The sequence below is a fragment of the Natrix helvetica genome (assembly GCF_964273705.1).
Source record: "Natrix helvetica genome assembly, chromosome: 4".
NCBI classification, from domain to species: Eukaryota; Metazoa; Chordata; class Lepidosauria; order Squamata; family Natricidae; genus Natrix; species Natrix helvetica.
In genome coordinates, this window is record NC_138550.1 from 150878654 (window position 1) to 150898255 (window position 19602).

The 19602-nt window shown below is 45.4% G+C and overlaps 1 protein-coding gene across 1 annotated transcript in view; it reads right to left on the reverse strand.

Annotated features, from left to right (window-relative positions):
- The window catches only part of CSMD3 (CUB and Sushi multiple domains 3), a gene marked incomplete at its 5' end in the record, with an annotated part of 706489 nt that overhangs the window by 285797 nt on the left and 401090 nt on the right, over positions 1–19602 (reverse strand). Inside the window, one exon of the mRNA XM_081953230.1 lies at positions 473–566. Within this exon, the coding sequence (XP_081809356.1) occupies positions 473–566 (94 nt within the window). The remainder of the gene's footprint in view (positions 1–472; positions 567–19602) is intronic.

Sequence of the window (19602 nt, forward strand, 5' to 3'; positions counted from 1 at the left end):
AATGTTGAGACTCTAGAAAGAGTGCAAAGAGCAACCAGGATGATTAGGGGACTGGAGACTAAAACATATGATGAACGGTTACAGGAACAGAGCATGGCTAGTCTAGTGAAGAGAAGGACCAGGGGAGAAATGATAGCAGTGTTCCAATATTTGCGGTGCTGCCTCAGAGAGGAGGGGCTCAAGCTATTTGCCAAGACACCTGAAGGCCAGACAAGGAATAATGGATGGAAACTGATCAAGGAGTGATTCAACCTAGAAATAAGGATAAATTTTCTGACAGTGAGAATAATCAACCAATGGAACAGATTGCCTTTGGAAGTTTTGGGAGCTTCCTCACTGGAGGCTTCCAAGAAGAGATTGGATTGTCATTTGTCAGAAATAGTGTAGGGTCTCCTGGTTGATCAGGGGGTTGGACTAGATGACCTAAAAGGTCCCTTCGAACTCTGTTAATCTGTAATCAGCACTTCTTTACCAGTCTCACTTTGGCAACCAATAAGCAGTAACTGAGACAGCTCACAAGAGAATTTACAAATCATTAGCATTGGTTGTGTTGAAACAGCCAATAGCTGGAAATGTTATTTAAGAGGCAGCACAAATTTATATTTTTTTAGCTGGGAATCATGGAATTAGGATGATATTGAAGCTCCTGGAGGTGAAGTCAGGGTCAGGAGGTATAGTTTTATATGAATTCAAATAAACATTTCTAAAAAGAGTTTTTTCCCCAGTTTTATTGTCCTTTATGTCTATTAATTACTTTGAAAAGAGCTAAGCCTACCAGCTTTCAAGGATCTATTGCAAATAATGGAACTAAAATTAGCTCTCCTTTATTTAAAAAGGATAAGCTTGGGGAAAGCCCTTAGAAGGTACAGAAGTAGAAAAAAGGAGACCACTTCATCCATTTAGGGGGTTCAAAGGTTAGAAGATGAAAAAAGTGGAATAGACTTTGTGCATAAATAATCAAGGCACCGAGAGTTTGGTTCACAGAAGACTGAATATTCTTCTAACATGCTGAACATTTAATGCTTATGAAAAATTTAGTGAATGGATCAATCAAATTGATTCAAGCTTTGGAAAAGGTGCTAAAATGTTATCATTTCTGTTTTGCCTTGGATAAAAGTGATGGAAAATTCATTTAGTCTATATATGAGGCAGCAGTGCTGGCCTTCTTATCATAGTGGTGCCTCAAAATCTTGGATTATATCACTCAATAACCCAGATCCAAATGGTAGACAGCAACATTTGCTGGATACAAGGGGAGTTACAATGCCTCATATTAGAAAGGCACACAAGAGAAGGCTTTCAAAGTGTTGTATCACTTTTAAGTTTTATTTAAAATATTGTGGCAGCAAACTCTGTTTGATGCTAAAAAGTAACCAGGATCAGACATGGTTAGTAATGGGAGACCTTCAGAAAGCCTCTGTGCTATACACTACAGTGGGAATGTGTGGTGGGGGAAAGTAACATGATACTATTTCTATATCGTTGCCATTCAAATGCTGTGAATGTCTCCCTGCATTCCCCAGAAGCTGAGAATCATTTTAGTAAGGTTTAACTTGCGCTGTCTGAGAAACATTAACAGATTCACAATTGTTCCATTCTGGGGGGGGGGGGGAAACTACCTTAAACATTTCTTCACTATGGATGTTGGATCTGGGCAACGAGAGACAGACTGCGGACACGAAGTAACTCAACAGCTCATTTTATTAGTAGTAGTAGTGATCCAGCTTAACCTGTGGTCGGAGGGTTCCCCTTTTATAGGGATGAGGCACGCCCATTGACCAATCAGATGAATACCTGTTCCCCGCTGTAGGAGCGGACCTGAGGGAAGACTTATCACGATATATGCTAATATCTAACACCCCTCCCCTCCTAGATGGGACGTTGCGGTAGGTGACATAGTCCTTTAGGTAGGTGGGTGTTTGTCTTGCTCGGGAGGAACGTCGGAGTTCAGGTTGCGTTGAAGTACTTGCAGGACTGGTTTCCTGTTGGTTTGAAGTGGTTGCAGGATCGGGTGCTTTTTCTGTTTCTGGAGGTCTTGCGTTTTCGATGCTCTTTTCCCTGGTATCTTGTTGGGCTGCGATGATGGGGGTTTGCTCCGCGGCTGTGATGACGGGGGGTTGCTCAGCTGCGTGCGTGATGTCCTGTCCCCCGCTTAGCTCGCCGGTGTCGTCGTTTCCTGGGATGAAATTTCCCTGCGGTTGTCTTTCTGTGGACAGGAAACTTTCGCCCTCATCCCTTAAGTTGGAGTGTGCTAGGCGACCTCGAAGCTGATCGATGTGCCTTCTCCAATTCCGCCCATCTTCAAGCTCTAACAAGTACGATCGAGGGCCCATGATGCCAATGACCCTCGCCGGTATCCACAATGTCCCCCCTGTGTAATTTTGAGCATAAACAGTGTCTCCTTCTCTAAAAGATCTGACCTTACTTGTAGAATCTGGGGGAGCCGAGGTAGAATAATTCGGGTGGAGCCTGTCCAGGTGAGACCGTAGGCGGCGACCCATTAGTAGTTCAGCGGGGCTTCTACCCGTCGTTGCGCTCGGGGTAATGTGTTGAATGAGGAGGTAATGGTCAATGCGTGTTTGCCAATCCCCCGGGCCCATCCTGGCGAGGGCCTCTTTCGCGAACCGCACCATTCTTTCTGCCTGACCATTGGACGCTGGATGGAATGGCGCGATGAGGGCGTGTCTGATTCCCAACCCTGCTAAAAATGTTTCGAACTGCATGGCCGTGAATTGGGGCCCGTTGTCCGATACTAACAGATCTGGTAGACCATGGGTGGCGAAAAGTCGCCTAAGAACCTTTATAACTGCCTCTGCCGTGGTTGATGTCATTAGGACTACATCCAACCATTTAGAATAAGCATCTACAACTATGAGGAAGGTTTGACCCTGGAATGGCCCTGCAAAATCAATATGAATGCGTGACCAGGGTGCCTTGGGTTTCTCCCATTCTGTGGCGGGCGCTTCCGGGGGTGCTGGTCTCGACTCCTGGCATGGATCGCAAGTGGCCACCCATTCCTCTATTTCTTTGTCCATATTGGGCCACCACACATAACTTCTCGCTAACGCTTTCATTCTTACGATCCCCGGATGACCCATATGTAAAGCATTCAATACCTTTTTTCGTAGAGCAAAAGGAATAACAACTCGATCGCCCCACAACAAACATCCCTGTAACACGGAGAGTTCGTCCCGTTTAGACCAAAACATTTTGAATTCCGGGCCCACATTTCCCTTTGGCCACCCCCTCCATACCCAAGTTTGCACTTGTTTTATTAAATTGTCCTTCGAGGAGAACCTTGCAACATCGTAAGAAGAAACCGGTCCCGAATCCAAGCAGTCAATGAGCAATACCGGTACTTCTGGAGTGGGGTCTGGCAAAATGTTTGGTAATGGGCAACGGCTGAGCGCATCTGCGTGCCCTAGAGTGGAGCCCGGTCGATGAATTAACTTGTAAGAGTACGCAGCCAGGAAAACAGTCCATCTGGTCATACGTGGAGAAAGGGAGACCGGAGTGGGGCGATTTCCCGCCAAAAGTCCTAACAGCGGTTTGTGATCAGTAATGAGTTCAAAATCGCGGCCGTAGAGGTATTCATGGAAACGTTTCACACCTGCAACGGCAGCCAATGCTTCTCTGTCCATTTGGCTGTAGTTCCTTTCGGCCGATGAAAGAGTTCTGGAGTAGAAAGCAATGGGTGCTTCTTTCCCGTCGGGCATCCTGTGGCTGAGGACTGCTCCAACCCCGAACGGCGATGCGTCGCAGGTCAATACCAGCGGGAGGGTCTGACTGTATTGCACAAGTAGTGAGTCAGTGGTGAGCAGGCGCTTTACCCCGGCGAATGCTGCAGCTTCGGCTCGTCCCCATCTCCATGGTGCGTTCCTCTGGAGTAGACGGTGTAGTGGCTCAGCAACGGTCGCCTTCTGTCTCAGAAAAACGCTGTAGAAATTAAGTAGTCCGAGGAAGGCCTGCAACTCGGTTTGATTTCGTGGTGTGGGGGCGTCCTGGATCGCCTTGATTTTCTTTTCAGTGGGGTGAATTCCCTGACCATCAATTCTATAACCCAGGAATTCTACGCTAGGCACGTTAATTTGGCATTTTTCTTTTTTAAGGCGGAGGCCCTTCTCTCTGATTCTGGCCAAAACAGATCTGACTCTTTTGTTTAGTTGCTCCTCGTTTGCAGCGGACACCAAGATATCGTCAAAATATGGGACGACTCCCGGTATCCCTTGCAACAGTCGTTCCATGACGCTCTGGAACAATCCTGGAGCAATACTTACGCCGAATTGTAGCCGGTTGCATTTAAACGCTCCTCTGTGCGTCACTATAGTCTGGGCCTCCGCTGTGGCGCTATCTACTGGCAGTTGCTGGTAAGCTTGTGCCATATCTAACTTAGCAAAAACCTTTCCCGGCCCCAACGAGTGCAATAAGTGCTGTACTACGGGCACAGGATATGCGCTCTGTTGTAGCGCGACATTAATTGTGCATTTATAGTCCGCGCAGATGCGGACTGATCCGTCTGGTTTGACTGGGGTTACGATAGGTGTTTCCCAGCGCGCGTGATCTACCGGCTCAAGGATTCCTTGTTCCACTAACTTATCTATCTCCTTATCTATTTTTGGGCGGAGTGCAAAAGGCACTCGTCTCGGTTTAAGTCGGATTGGCGCCACATTGGGGTCTAAATTAAATGATATTGGTTTGCCCACATACTTACCAAGACCGGAGCTGAACACATCCTCGAACTCCTTAAAGATCTTTTCAGCGCTGCTGTTTCTCACGGCGTTGATTCCGGTGACTTCTAATCCCAGGGCTTCAAACCAATCAAGCCCCAGGAGGTTCTGTAATGGCGCGCTGGAGATGGTCACGGGCAGCTGGGCTTCGATGTCCTTAAACTGGATGTGGAATGTGCCTTGGCCCACGATGGGGACTTGGTTCCCCTGGTAGTCTCGTAGCAGGACGTCAGGAGCGCGCAGTTGGCTCTTTCTGAGGCTGGGAATGGCCTGTTTCATGGATGCCCATGAAATGATCGTCAGGGTTGATCCTGTGTCAACCTCCAGCTCGCAGGGTGAGCCCTCCAAGAGGACTGTGACTTTCAGCCTTTTGGGCCGCTTAGGGCGGACCTGATGTATCGTGGTGAGATACGTTCGCAACTCCTCTCTCTGGGTCAACTCTATCTCATCGTCTATATCCTGAGAATACTCTCGTTGAGCGTCTTGGTAGAACGCTCTTTCGGCTCTCTGTGTGAATTCTCTCTGGGGATACGCTCGCTCACTTTCTTGTGAGTAATCTCTCTGGGAATACGCTCGTTCAGCTCTTTGGGGGGTTTCTCTCTGGGTAAACACTTGTGGATTTCTCTCTGGGCGCCCTTTTTGATTTCGCCAAGCCCCTGGGTTGGGCTTCTGTTGGCGGTACATTGGTGGCTGCCGTGAGGCAGGGACTCCGCTCCGGCACACTCGTGCGATGTGCCCAAGTTTGTTGCAGTGCGAACAAACAACGTTCCTGAACCTGCAAGTAGACCTGGGGTGATTCCCTCCGCAGCTTGCGCAGGGCGGCAAACGGGATCCGGGTTTTCCCCCAGGCCTCCAGTGACTGCTCTGCATTAGGTGACTGTCCTCGAACTCGGGATCCACGTAGTCGGGGCTTGCGTCTTCGTAGTGGACTCTGGTTTGTCTCGGTGCTGGCTGGGTTTCGTTGACCCTTCGTTGTATGGTCACTGCTGATTTCTCCGCTGATTCCGACGCTCTTGCTTTGTTCAATGCTGACTGTAGGGTTAGATTCGGGTTGGCTAACAGTTTCTTTTGCAACGAAATGTCTCTTACCCCACAGATGAATTGCTCTAAGATATGCTCTTCCAAATCCCTGTATTCACAGTGGGCTGCTATTCTTCGTAGAGCTGCAACAAATTGGTTAATGGATTCTCCCGCCTTTTGAGTCCTCATGTTGAACTCTTTGCGGCTGACATGGCGGGACGGTTTTGGCGCGTAATGTGTTTCCAAGGCTTGTTTCAGCGTCGCCCATGGTACTGCTTGTATTGGAGTAGGCGCGGTGAGGTCTCTGGCCGTATTGAAGACTTCCTTTCCGCAGTAGCCGAGGAAGATATTTTTCTTTCTTGCATCGGTGATCCCCGTGTACTCATTTGCTTCGAGGAAACACTCGAAGCGAATCATGAAGGCTTCCCATTCGTCGGTTGCTGGGTCGAAAGGAGCGGGGGGAGCATGCATCGCCATTTTCTCAGTTTGAATTTGCCGCGCTGCGGTGATCTGAGATGGCTGCCGGAATTTCTGCCGAATTCCTGGGCTGGATCAAATCCGGAGATTCTTGAAGTAGCGTTCTTCGTCCTATCTGTCTCTCAATCCCACCCTCGTCGCCAATGTTGGATCTGGGCAACGAGAGACAGACTGCGGACACGAAGTAACTCAACAGCTCATTTTATTAGTAGTAGTAGTGATCCAGCTTAACCTGTGGTCGGAGGGTTCCCCTTTTATAGGGATGAGGCACGCCCATTGACCAATCAGATGAATACCTGTTCCCCGCTGTAGGAGCGGACCTGAGGGAAGACTTATCACGATATATGCTAATATCTAACAATGGAGGAAATCCAATACTTTTACAACTACTATATGGCTTTGATTGACATGTGGCTCACAAGCCTAACACAGACAATGATTTGAGCTTGCTACTAGTAAGAACACATGGGCATCTGCCTTATTTAGCTTACAGAGAAAAGGAAAACAATACTATTCACTGAAACTTTAAGGAATGTGTGTATGAAAGGAAAGAAACGGAATGATTTTAGATGCCAGCCTAAACAAACAAGCAAAAAAGATAAACAAAATAGTCCTTAAAGGACTTATTTACACAATAGCTCCTGAAGGAATTGTTTAGTAGACTCTTTCTCTCTCTCCCCTTTCTCTTCTCTCTCTCTCCCTTCTCCTCTGTCTCTCTCCCTTCTCTCCTCTCTCTCCTCCCTCTCTTTTTCTCTTTTTTCCCCTGTCTCCCCCCTCTCTCTCTCCTCTGTGTCTCCGCCCCTCCCCTTTCTCCTTTCTCTCTCCCCCTCTCTCTTTCTCTCTCTCCCCCCTCTCTTTTCTCCCCCTGTTTCCCCCTCTCTTTCTCTCCCCCCCCCATAAAGATGTTTAACCGAAGTAGCAAGGTACAGGCATTTAACATTGATAAACAATCCAAGTTAAAAGGCAGCAAGTAGAAGCTGTTTGTCAAAAGTCTGTAACCAAAGCTGAAGAATCTGTTTCTTTTTTCTTTTTATAAGTCACATGAATTACAGCTAGTCCTCGGGTTATAATAACAATTGGGGCTAGTTTTGCTGCTGCTAAGTGATGTGATTGTATTGTATTGCTTAGCAATAGCAAACTTGCTAGTCTTGCTTTCCATTATAATCCCAGGGCATGAAGGTCATTAAGTGGCAAGAGGTGACAATCTCAGCTGAGGAACATCGGGGGTGGGGGTGGGGAGGAGTGCAGGCAGGCATTGAGGCAACATGAGTGACTTACAGGAACAACATGCAACCTTCTCCAACGGCTTCCCCATTGACCTTGCTTGTGAGAATCCTGCAGGGACAATTGCAAAGGTTGCAGTCGTGTTATTGTACTTCACTGCAATGTTGTGATTGTGAATTAGGGCATGCCCAGAATGTAATCATGTGACTGTGGGGATGCTGTGATGGCTGCAATGTTTCATACTTGTCAGAAGTTCCCTTGTTCTGTACCATTGTAAAATTAAGTGGTTGCTGAATGAGTGGTCATAACTGGAGGTCTATTTGTAGTAAATACAGATCCTAATGTGGTGGTTTGTATTAGTAATATGAGACATTGGAGAGATTATGGTGAATGTAGACCTTTGGAGGTGTTTTTTTAATGCCTTTCCTGCCAATTTTCTTGACAAAATTTTTCATAGGTGTTTTGCTCTTGTTTTCTTTCATGGGATGAATGAAATGAATGGCCCCAAGTCACCCAACGACCTTCATGCTTAAGTTAGGTCTACAACTTAACACTAGACTGAATTACTTCTCTAAAGTGTCCAAAGACAGATCATGATAATAAAAGCAATTAAGTGGATAATCTTCAATATTTACAATCTTTATAATCTAAAATTAAACAATAGAAAAATGCATGAACTTTATGATAATTCTGAATAGTATTATAAAACCATCTGAACCCCTCTATATTCATGTCAATTATTTCTTGTTTGATTGATAATTATGACATTCATAGACACTCAGGTTAAAATTTAATAGAAAAAAAAGTGATTAAAATACAACTTGGAAACTATTGATGGATTGATTTAAAGAACTTTTATGCATAAAAGTGCAGAAACTCAGAAAGATTCCCAAAATGAAACTCTAAAGCAGATTGAAGATTGTATTCATTTCAGAATAACTTTCACTACATCAAGGAAAGAAAGAGGGGGGAAAATAGAAATCTACTTTCCTGTGAAATATGAAAAAAATAGAGAGAGAGATAATTTTTCAGGTCCATCACGGAACTGCAATTTTTACAATATGTCTTATGGAGCTGTATTTCAAAGAGAAAGTAGATAGATACGTCTCAAAGGATCATATTGTTTTATTCTTCCTTAATTTGCTACAAAAATCAGTTTAAACAGCCCTCAATGCTTCATCGTTATAAAATAATGAGAATCTGCAGTTATGAATCATATCCATGTCCACCTGAATGTTTTCATCTTGTGCTATTTTTATATCTGCAACCCACATTATATGCAGCAGATATATTTCTGACAACCAATACTGATAAATGTAGTTAATCCCAGATGCAAGCCAGGAATCTGTAAATGTAGTCATTTCTCTAATTTGGAAAAAAAAATGTCGTCTACCATAAACTGAAATTTAAGCAAATAATTTAGACTTAGACCAAAAGGCTTGGTTTATTCAGAATAGGGTAATGGAATGCATCACTGCATAATGATTGGAGTAAAAACAAAATTCAGTACAGCATCACAAACAGCCCCTTCTTACACAAATTATTAATCATTCTGCCTCCATCAAAAAGCCAGACCAATGGTTGATATTAAACCATCATGACATAGAACTAAAAGTACTAATCAAACCACAGTCTTTGATGAAGCAACAGAATGATATCATAGAAATCATTAAATAGAAAAGTACACGAAGTTGCCAAATGTACTTCAGAGAGCTTCTATCATCCAGTTTGCCTAGGATTTATTGTACTCTGTAGCAGAACCGATCTAAAACATATTTTTTCTATGTGCAATTCAAATTCAGCTTCAAAACCTGACCTTTTATTTATTTATTTATTTTTATTTATTATTCGTATTTATAGACCGCCCCTTCTCCCGAAAGGGACTCGGGGCGGTGTACAGTCCCTAAAATGCGTTATAAAATACATACATAAAACAGTTAAATAATTAAATACGTAGGTGGAGGAGGTTGCAAGACTGTATATAGAATAATAAATATAGTACATTAAAAGCTTATTAAAACCCCAAACCCAATTAAAATGAATAAATCCCCGGGAGGTAAACTAAGAAAGTGCCAGGCCAGCTGATTGAAATAGGTGAGTCTTTAACTTTTGCCGGAAGGAACGGAGGTCGGTGGTAGTTCGAATGTCTGGGGGGAGGTCATTCCAGAGGGTTGGGCCCATCACAGAGAAGGATCTACTCCTAGGTGTCGCCCGCTGGCATTGCCTAGCAGACGGCACCAGGAGGAGCCCCTCTCTGTGTGAGCGGATAGGTCGCAGGGACGTGTGTGGTAGGATGCGATCCTGCAGATACCTAGGTCCTATGCCATGGAGCGCTTTAAAGATGGTAATCAATACCTTGAAACGCACCCGAAAGGCCACAGGTAGCCAGTGCAGCTCGCGCAGGAGAGGTGTTACGTGGGAGTAACGAGTACTTCCCATAATAACCTGCGCGGCTGCGTTCTGAACTAACTGCAGTCTCCGGATGCGTCCCAAGGGAAGCCCCATGTAGAGGGCATTGCAGTAGTCCAGGCGAGACGTCACCAGCGCATGAGTGACCGTGCGCAGGGCACTCCGGTCCAGTAGGGGGCGCAATTGGCGCACCAGGCGAACCTGGTGGAACGCCCCCCTTGCCACAGCTGCCACATGGTCCTCCATTGACAGCCGGGCATCGAGGAGGACGCCCAAATTGCGCGCCCGCTCCACAGGGGACAGCTGTTCGCCCCCTATGGCCAGCGATGGGGTCAGCTGGCTGAACCGAGGCGCCGGTACCCACAGCCACTCAGTCTTGGAGGGGTTGAGTTTGAGTCTGTTGTCCCCCATCCAGACCCCGACGGCTTCCAAACACCGGGACATCACTTCGACAGCCTCGTTGGGGTGGTTTGGGGTTGAAATATACAGCTGAGTATCATCAGCGTAAAGGTGGTACTCAACCCCAAAACCACGGATGATCTCGCCCAGCGGCTTCACATATGCATTGAACAGGAGAGGCGAGAGGACCGACCCCTGTGGCACCCCACAAGTGAGTGGCCTCAGGGACGACCTCTGCCCCCCTGTCAACACACATTGCTTCCGGTCGGAGAGGTAGGAGCCGAACCACCGCAAAACGGTGCCTCCGACTCCCATCCCCTCCAACCGGCGCAATAGGATACCATGGTCGATGGTATCAAAAGCCGCCGAGAGATCTAATAGGACCAGGATAGAGGAACAACCCCTATCTCTGGCCCTCCAGAGATCATCAACCAACGCGACCAAGGCTGTCTCAGTGCTGTGCCCGGGTCGGAAGCCAGACTGGCGTGGGTCTAGATAGTCGGATTCGTCTAGGTGTCGTGGAAATTGCTGCGCCACCACCTTCTCAACAACCTTCGCCACGAAGGGGAGGTTGGAGACTGGACGATAATTAGCTAGCTCCATTGGGTCGAGCGAAGGTCTCTTGAGCAAGGGTCTCACCACCGCCTCTTTCAAGGCGGTAGGTAAGTATCCCTCACCCAATGAGGCGTTCACCAGGCCCAGGAGCCAGCCTCGTGTCACCTCCCAGGCTGCCAGTACCAGCCAGGAGGGGCACGGGTCCGTTAAACATGTGGTAGGTCGCAGCCGTCCACGCAACCTGTCCAAATCCTCGGGGGCAACAGAGTCAAACTCCTCCCAGAATGGTCTCTCAAGACTCGCTGTTGGCAGCTCGTCTGGTCCACTGACGGAGGCCCACCCGCTCCGGATCTGATCGATTTTGTCCTGAAGATATTCTCCAAACTCCTCTGCTCTACCCTGTAAGGGTGTCTCCCGCGCCCCCTGCGATAAAAGGGAGCGGGTCACCCTAAACAGGGCGGCAGGGCGGTTATCCGCGGACGCAATAAGAGCAGCACAATGTCTACGTTTGGCCGCTCTTATTGCCACAAGGTAAGTCCGCAAATAGGCTCTTACCTGTGTTCGGTCAGATTCGGAGCGTGAGGACCTCCACCTGCTCTCTAGACGTCTCCTGTGACGCTTCATCACCCTAAGCTCCTCAGTAAACCAAGGAGCCCGGGTGGGTCGATGCCGCAGGAGAGGTCGCAAAGGCGCAACCCGGTCCAAGGCCCCAGTCGTCGCTCTATTCCAGGCGGTCACCAGGTCCTCGGAGCGGGAGCGGGACAAGGCTACAGCAATTGGCCCAAGCTCTGTCTGGAATCTATCAGATTCCATCAGGTGCCTGGGGCGGTACCAGTTTATAGAGTCTGGTTCCGCCTCCTCGCGGTGGGGGATAGCGCCAGGGAAGTCCAGCCGGAGGGATGAGTGGTCTGACCATGACAGGGGCGTGATGACTAAATCCCCTATTCCCAGATCACTCGTCCACTGTTCAGATACAAAAATGAGGTCCAGTGTGTGGCCCCCTTCGTGAGTGGGGCCCTGTACTAATTGGGTCAGGTCCATGGCCGTCATGGAAGCCATGAACTCCCGAGCCACCTCGGAAGCCGCTCCCGTTGACGGCAAGTTGAAGTCCCCCATGACCAAAAGTCTGGGAGTCTCAACTGCCGTCGCTGAGATTAGCTCGAGGAGCTCGGGCAGGGCTGCTGATGCATAGCGAGGAGCCAAGTATACAATCAGCAAGCCCCACTGCCTCCCTGGGCCCCAGTTCACACCAAGGGACTCACACCCGGGTATCTGAGGGACAGTGAATTCCCTCGGCTCTAAACATTCCCGCATAACCACCGCCACCCCTCCACCCTTACCCAGGGCCCGAGGCTGATGGAATGCCCGGAAACCCGGTGGGCACATTTCCACGAGGGGTAAACCACCCTCGTGGCCCAACCAGGTCTCCGTTATCCCTGCAAGGTCTAGCTCCCCCTCTGAGATCAACTCATTAATGAGGGGGGCCTTGTTGGTGACAGACCTTGCGTTGCAAAGCATCAGCCGCAGGCCCTGGCTCTGTAGGACCTGTCCACCTAGACTGCAGGGGTTGGTGCAAGCGACCGGGCGTAACCAACAGCCGCGGTCTCCCAACCGACCTTGGGATCTTATCCTGTCCTCGCATCCCCTCCTCCCCGCGACCGTTGTAATAGGACAACCCTCTGCTTTAGTGACCTTTATATTCCCCCCCTCCACCGCATCCCCGTCCTTCCTGGACTCACCTGTCTGTCCGGCTCTGGCCCTCCTCCCGGTCTGATTAACCCTCCCCCCCACACTGGGACCCCCTAAAAAAGATAAAAAACATTTTACTAAAAATCCCCTTAGCTTCCGGTTCCTGCACCTCTCGGGGTCCACGAACCCGTCCTCGAGGCGGGCCCTTGAAAGAGCCAAGGGCCAAGCCTGCGAGAGAGGGGCCTCCCGCAGGCGGAGCAAGTCTAACCTCGAATACGTTATTAAAAGTCCCAATAGGGTAAGGTACTGATAAAACAAAGTTGATAGGTCATAGCCGGCAGGGCTAGGGTCTCAATGAAGGACCAGAGTCTTAAAGTCTAGATGGTAAATAATAGTAAGTAATGTCTGGATGGTAACTTCAGAGGAAGATGGTAAGTAATAGGTGGTAAATAGATGGTAAATAATGTCTAGATGGTAACTAGATGGTAACTTCAGAGGGAGGGGGGGAAATGGGAGGTAGTCAAGTGACCTTGTGTTGATATTATTCTGTCCCTCTATTAATGGGCAGAATGTTCTATCCCAGAAATGCAATATTTTGTGAAAATCCAAAACTCTCCATTTTTTTTTCTAATCATATAAATCTATGCTAAAAAAAAGTCCCAAGACATCTGGAGCTTCCATTTTCCATTCCAGAAGATTTTTTTTTTTGTAGTGAACTGGTGGACCAACCCAGAATAACTAAACCTGTATATTCTAAAGCAACAATTCATAATTCTCCAAAAACAATGAGAGAGAGAGACAGAGAGGGGGGGACAGAGGGAGGGGAAGAAGAGAAGGAAGGAAGGAAGGAAGGAAAAAAAATAAACCATCTGGAGACAAATTTTACATGCATACAGAAATATTATTCTGTTATTCTTGCCAACAATCACACAAATACAAAAGATGTATACTAAATAAGCCAATGGCAAAATACTAAATAATTAACTTTGAATATTTAAATTTCTTAATCGATAACATTTAAATTAGTCTTAGGTAAATAAATTAATTAATTGTGGATAATTCGTTCTGCCATTCTGTCTCTGAGTAGTGTCAAAACAATTAAAAATTAATTCAAAATATTAAGCTAATATTCACCCTTTTTCCCTTGGGTGGTGGGGGACTCATTTTGTATAGGATATTTTAAGAGTGGTTTATAATATAAGCAGAATCACCGTAATATTTTAGGATCCCATTTGGGTAGCAGTCTTGTTGACATTTGCTGACATAATCCCAGTTCTCTATTTGTCATCACCATAATATATGGCATTACTTTTTGCTTTATTTTGCCTGCTAATACTTCCATCCTTTTCTCAGTGTACATTAAATTGTATAGAAGTAAAAAAAAATGAATGTAAGGTTGTGATTAGTAGTAATATAACTATTTTGCAGGTGGTAGTCTAATTACAACATGCATATTCTTTTTAGTATTGTATTTAAAATTCAGAGAGATTCTCAGCACAGGAAGATCAGAAAATTACAGTATATGTGTAGCTGTCCTTTTATTATAAACATTTTTTCTAACTACAAAATTATATCTGTTACACTGTTTTGTAACTTCATTAGAAAGCTGTGAGATAAAGTGGAGAATGACATATTCAAATTCCTTTATAGAACATTAATTAAATCATCAATTTTATGAATAATTAAACATGCCCTAGGCATCTATTTACAAAATACATTCACAAATGCCATGGAATATAGACCCAAGTAATGTATTAACTAAGAATATATTCCAATATCCTAGCTTGGTTATATAATGATGCAATTGGATATTTCCAATAAAAATAGCATCTGCATGATTTGAGTTATACATCTGTGCAGCCATGTTACAATGCATGCTATTTAGATTATTAAAAAGTCGCAAATCAAATTTAGGGAACGTGTTTGCTCTCTGATGAGATTGTTTCATAAATCTCATTCTGGAGTGTATTATAAAACATTGTTATTGAGTAAAAATAAATAGCACTAGCTATGCGTACTATTAAACACCTCTGTTCTTTTGGTACATTCAATCTAATTTCAGGTCCATATAAATTGGTCCCTTCTTTCTTCTTCCAATATGTTCCAGGGAATCTCTCAAAAGATGAGATGATATAAATAATATTACATGTTGAATTTACATAGAAAAATAAAATTGTAAGAGAACAGCTGGTATTACCTCAGAATTATTTTTTTAAAATCTCCAGGTTCACCAGGTAAGCTTAACAAAATGGAAATTTAATAAAACCAATCTACTTCCTGTCAGTGATCCAGTGGAGACGCCCACGGCGAGTCTTGAGGTTCCGATCTGGGAGGAGTTTGACTTGGTTGCCATCGAGGATTTGGACAGATTGCGTGGACGACTGCGACCCACCACATGTTTATTGGACCCGTGTCCCTCCTGGCTTGTACTGGCATCCTGGGAGGTTACACGAGACTGGCTCCTGGGCCTAGTGAATGCTTCGTTGAGCGAGGGGTCTCTCCCGGCCGCCTTGAAAGAGGCGGTGGTGAGACCCTTGCTCAAGAAGCCTTCCCTGGACCCTTTGGAGCTGGCCAATTATCGTCCTGTCTCCAACCTTCCCTTTTTGGCGAAGGTTGTAGAGAGTGTGGTGGCCCACCAGTTCCCACGACATCTGGAGGAAAATGATTATCTAGACCCGCGCCAGTCCGGCTTCCGCCCCGGTCACAGCACGGAGACGGCCTTGGTCACGTTGGTGGATGATCTCTGGAGGGCCAGAGATAGAGGTTGTTCCTCTATCCTGGTCCTATTAGACCTCTCGGCGGCTTTTGATACCATCGACCATGGTATCCTGCTGCGCCGGCTGGAGGGGTTGGGGGTCCGGGGCACCGTCTTGCGGTGGTTCGGCTCCTACCTTTCTGACCGGACGCAGCGTGTGTTGACAGGAGAAGAGAGGTCGACCCTACGCCCCCTTACTTGCGGGGTACCACAGGGGTCGGTCCTCTCGCCACTCCTGTTCAACACATATATGAAGCCGCTGGGTGAGATCATCCGTGGTTTCGAGGTGGGATACCATCTGTAAGCTGATGATACTCAGCTGTACTTTTCCACCCCGAACCACCCCAACGAGGCCATCGAAGTGATGTCCCGGTGTGTGGAAGCCGTACGGATCTGGATGGATGACAACCGACTCAAGCTCAACCCTTCCAAGACGGAGTGGCTGTGGGTACCAGCCCCCCGGTTCAGCCAATTAATTCCATCATTGGCCATTGGGGGCATTCATCTTGCCCCCGTGGAGCGGGCGCGCAATTTGGGCGTCCTCCTGGATGCCCGGCTGTCCATGGATGACCATGTGACAGCCGTGGCAAGGGGGGCGTTCCACCAGGTTCGCCTGGTGCGCCAATTGCGCCCCCTACTGGACCAGGACGCCTTGCGCACAGTCACTCATGCGCTGGTGACGTCTCGCTTGGACTACTGTAACGCTCTCTACATGGGGCTTCCCTTGAAATGCACCCGGAGGCTACAGTTGGTCCAGAACGCAGCCGCGCGGGTAATTATGGGGAGTACTAGGTACTCCCATGTGACACCGTTCCTGCGCGAGCTGCACTGGCTTCCTGTGGTCTATCGGGTGCGTTTCAAGGTTTTGATAACTATCTTTAAAGCGCTCCATGGCTTAGGACCTAGTTACTTGCGGGATCGTATTCTGCCCCATACATCCCTGCGACCAATTCGCTCGCACAGAGAGGGGCTCCTCCAGGTGCCGTCCGCTAGACAATGTCATGGGGCGGCGCCTAGGAGTAGAGCCTTCTCTGTAGCGGGCCCAGCCCTGTGGAATGACCTCCCTCCGGATATTAGGAATACCTCTGACCTCCGCTCCTTCCGTATTAAGCTTAAGACCCACCTATTCCAAGCAGCTGGCCTGGCTCAACTTTGATCTAACCATATCGCTCCTGACAGGTTTTTAACTGGGTATTTTAATTATATTTAATTTCTAGGGGGTTTTAAATACTGTATTTTAATTGTTTTTTATCAGCCGACCTCCTCCTTGTGTATGTTTCAGTGTATGTCTTTGTTATATGTTTGTTTTGTTCACATATTTATTTCGTATGTTTCATTGTACGCCGCCCCGAGTCCTTCGGGAGAGGGTGCGGCTAAGAAATAAATATATTATTATTATTATTATTATTATTATTATTATTATTATTATTATTATTATTATTATTATTATTCCACTAGAGATCTTTGAAAATAATGTTTTCCATGCAGTCATTTGTATAGTGGCAGCATATATTATCTTCCCCTGTACAATTTTGATTAGCTATTTTAACTGTGCAATATCTTTATAATGCATAATGGAACATCTGTATGCAATGTCTTAAAGCAGATGTTGCTTTTTCTGGAATGACTTACAGCAGCATAAGTGCATTCTCAGACATGGAGGTTATGAAGTTAGTTGAGTACAGATAGGTTAGTGGCTAGTTCCCATAATTTCCATATGGAGTACATTTTGTTCTGGTTGTTGTTTTTATAGTGTTTGATTTGTACTTTGTGGTATCATGCTACACGAACAGTGTCATGGTTTTCAGACTGATGACCATATCAATCAATTTAATATAAACAAATAGGAAAAAAATTAGCACTACCAAACTAACCCAAAGCAATAACATTGCATCTTGATGATGTCAAATTTATTAACTCAGTATTAATGCTTAGCAATGGCATAGATTTTCCCTAGAATGATCTGCTTTCAATCTGATCATTCAAACTCCAACAGTGACTCATCCATATTGTACTTGAGACCATTTTGCTGTCGGTTCTCTGCTTCTTCTCTTTATTCCATTTTTCCCAGAATTACTGTTTTCTCTAGAATGCTATAGCAATCTTTTACTAATATGTCTGATATATGATAATATGAGCCTGGACATTTGTGACTCATGTGAAAACTCTAGGTTGATCTATGATGCTTTTTGGGGGTTAGTTAGACCATTTATTTCTCAGAGAGCCCTATTTCTACCAAACCGATAACTCTTGTTCAGTTTCAGAAGCAAGAACATGTAACTGGTTTGGTTCTGCAACCCAGCAAGACAGACATAGACTTCAGAGGATAATTAGAACTGCAGGAAAAAAAAAAACAATTGCTACCAACCTGCCTTCCATTGAGGACCTGTATACTGCACAAGTCAAAAAGAGGACTGTAAAAATATTTACAGACACCTCGCATCCTGGACATAAATTATTTCAACTCCTACCCTCAAAATGATGCACAGCAGAACAACGATACACAAGAACAGTTTTTTCCCAAATGCCATCACTCTACTAAACAGATAATTCCCTCAAAACTGTCAAACTATTCACAAAGTCTGCATTACTATTACTATTAATCTTCTCATTGGTCTTATCACCCATCTTCTATCACTTATGACTGTAACTTTGTTGCTGGTATCCTTACGATTTATATTGCTTGATTCCTAGTATGATTTGATTGCTTATTTGTACCCTATGACTATCATGAAGTGCTGTACCTTATGATTCGTAATGAATGTATCTTTTCTTTTATGTACACTGAAAGCATATGAGCCAAAGGCAAATTCCTTGTGTGTCCAATCACAATTGGCCAATGAAGAATTATATCTATCTATTCTATTAACATTCTTCAATATGCAAACTCACAGAATAAAAGGACACAACAGAAATTTGAAATTGATTTAACATAAATATTTTTCATAACAAGCACTAAGCATATTTATATAGGGATCTAGCAGTTTTACTTTCTGCTCCCCAGAGGAGAAAAAAAAGGGGGGGGACTTGCCAAATTTGAGCTTTGGTTACAATGCTAGAAGCTCAAACAGAAAAAAAGTGTTCTTCTTTTAAAGAATGACTGGAGTCAAATGTATGTAATGTTCCCTTGATTCACTACAGGAACACATTTTCAAGTCTGCTTGCTTAGAGTACTGTGTTACAGACAGTTTTGTCATTAGCCAACCTTGTAGCTTTTCCACTCTTTTGCCAGGATACATTTCTACAACCAACTGAAGAGAAATATTAATCAGGTACACTGCATAAGATCAATAACTCACACCGCTGTTCAGAATGAAATCCAGGAGGGTTCTTTCTCCTTTCTTTTCGGTGCAGAAACTTATGTAATGTAGAAAAGCAAAAGACATTTCCAAGAATGTTGATAACTCCCCTCCTGAATCATTCTTTAAAAGGAGAAATAAATAAATCTTTGATAGCATGGCTTTTTGAGTCTGCATAAAAATGCCTTTGACTTCATTCCATTTAAGACAAAAGAACGCCGTACTCATCATCTGAGATACCAAGAATCAAACATTATATTGGGAATTTTAAGATAAGCTCCTGCTGCTAAAACTTGCAGACAGGAAAAAAGAAAGAGAAAGAAAAGAAAAGAAAAGAAAAGAAAGAAAGAAAGAAAGAAAGAAAGAAAGAAAGAAAAGACAGACAGACAGACAGACAGACAGACAGACAGACAGACAGACAGAACCTACAGGCAATCATTCACATTGGCTTATAACAGTGTTCTATTTTTTTAAAAAATAGAATAACAGGGTTGGAAGGGACCTTGGAGGTCTTCTAGTCCAACCCCAGGATCGCATCCTACCACACACGTCCCTGCGACCTATCCGCTCACACAGGGAGGGGCTCCTCCTGGTGCCGTCTGCTAGGCAATGCCAGCGGGCGACACCTAGGAGTAGATCCTTCTCTGTGATGGGCCCAACCCTCTGGAATGACCTCCCCCCAGACATTCGAACCACCACCGACCTCCGCTCCTTCCGGCAAAAGTTAAAGACTCACCTATTTCAATCAGCTGGCCTGGCACTGTCTTAGTTTTACCTCCCGGGATTTATTTAATTGGGTTTTAAGGGTTTTATAGGCTTTTAACGTATTATATTTATTATTCGATTACAGTCTCATAACCTCCTTCACCAGTATTAATTTAATTGTTTATGTATGTATTTTATAATGTATTTTAGTGACTGTACACCGCCCCGAGTCCTCTCCGGGAGAGGGGGCGGTCTATAAGTGTGAATAATAAAATAAAAAATAAAAACCCCCTGCTTGGGCAGGAAACCCTATACCACTTCAGACAAATGGTTATCCAACATC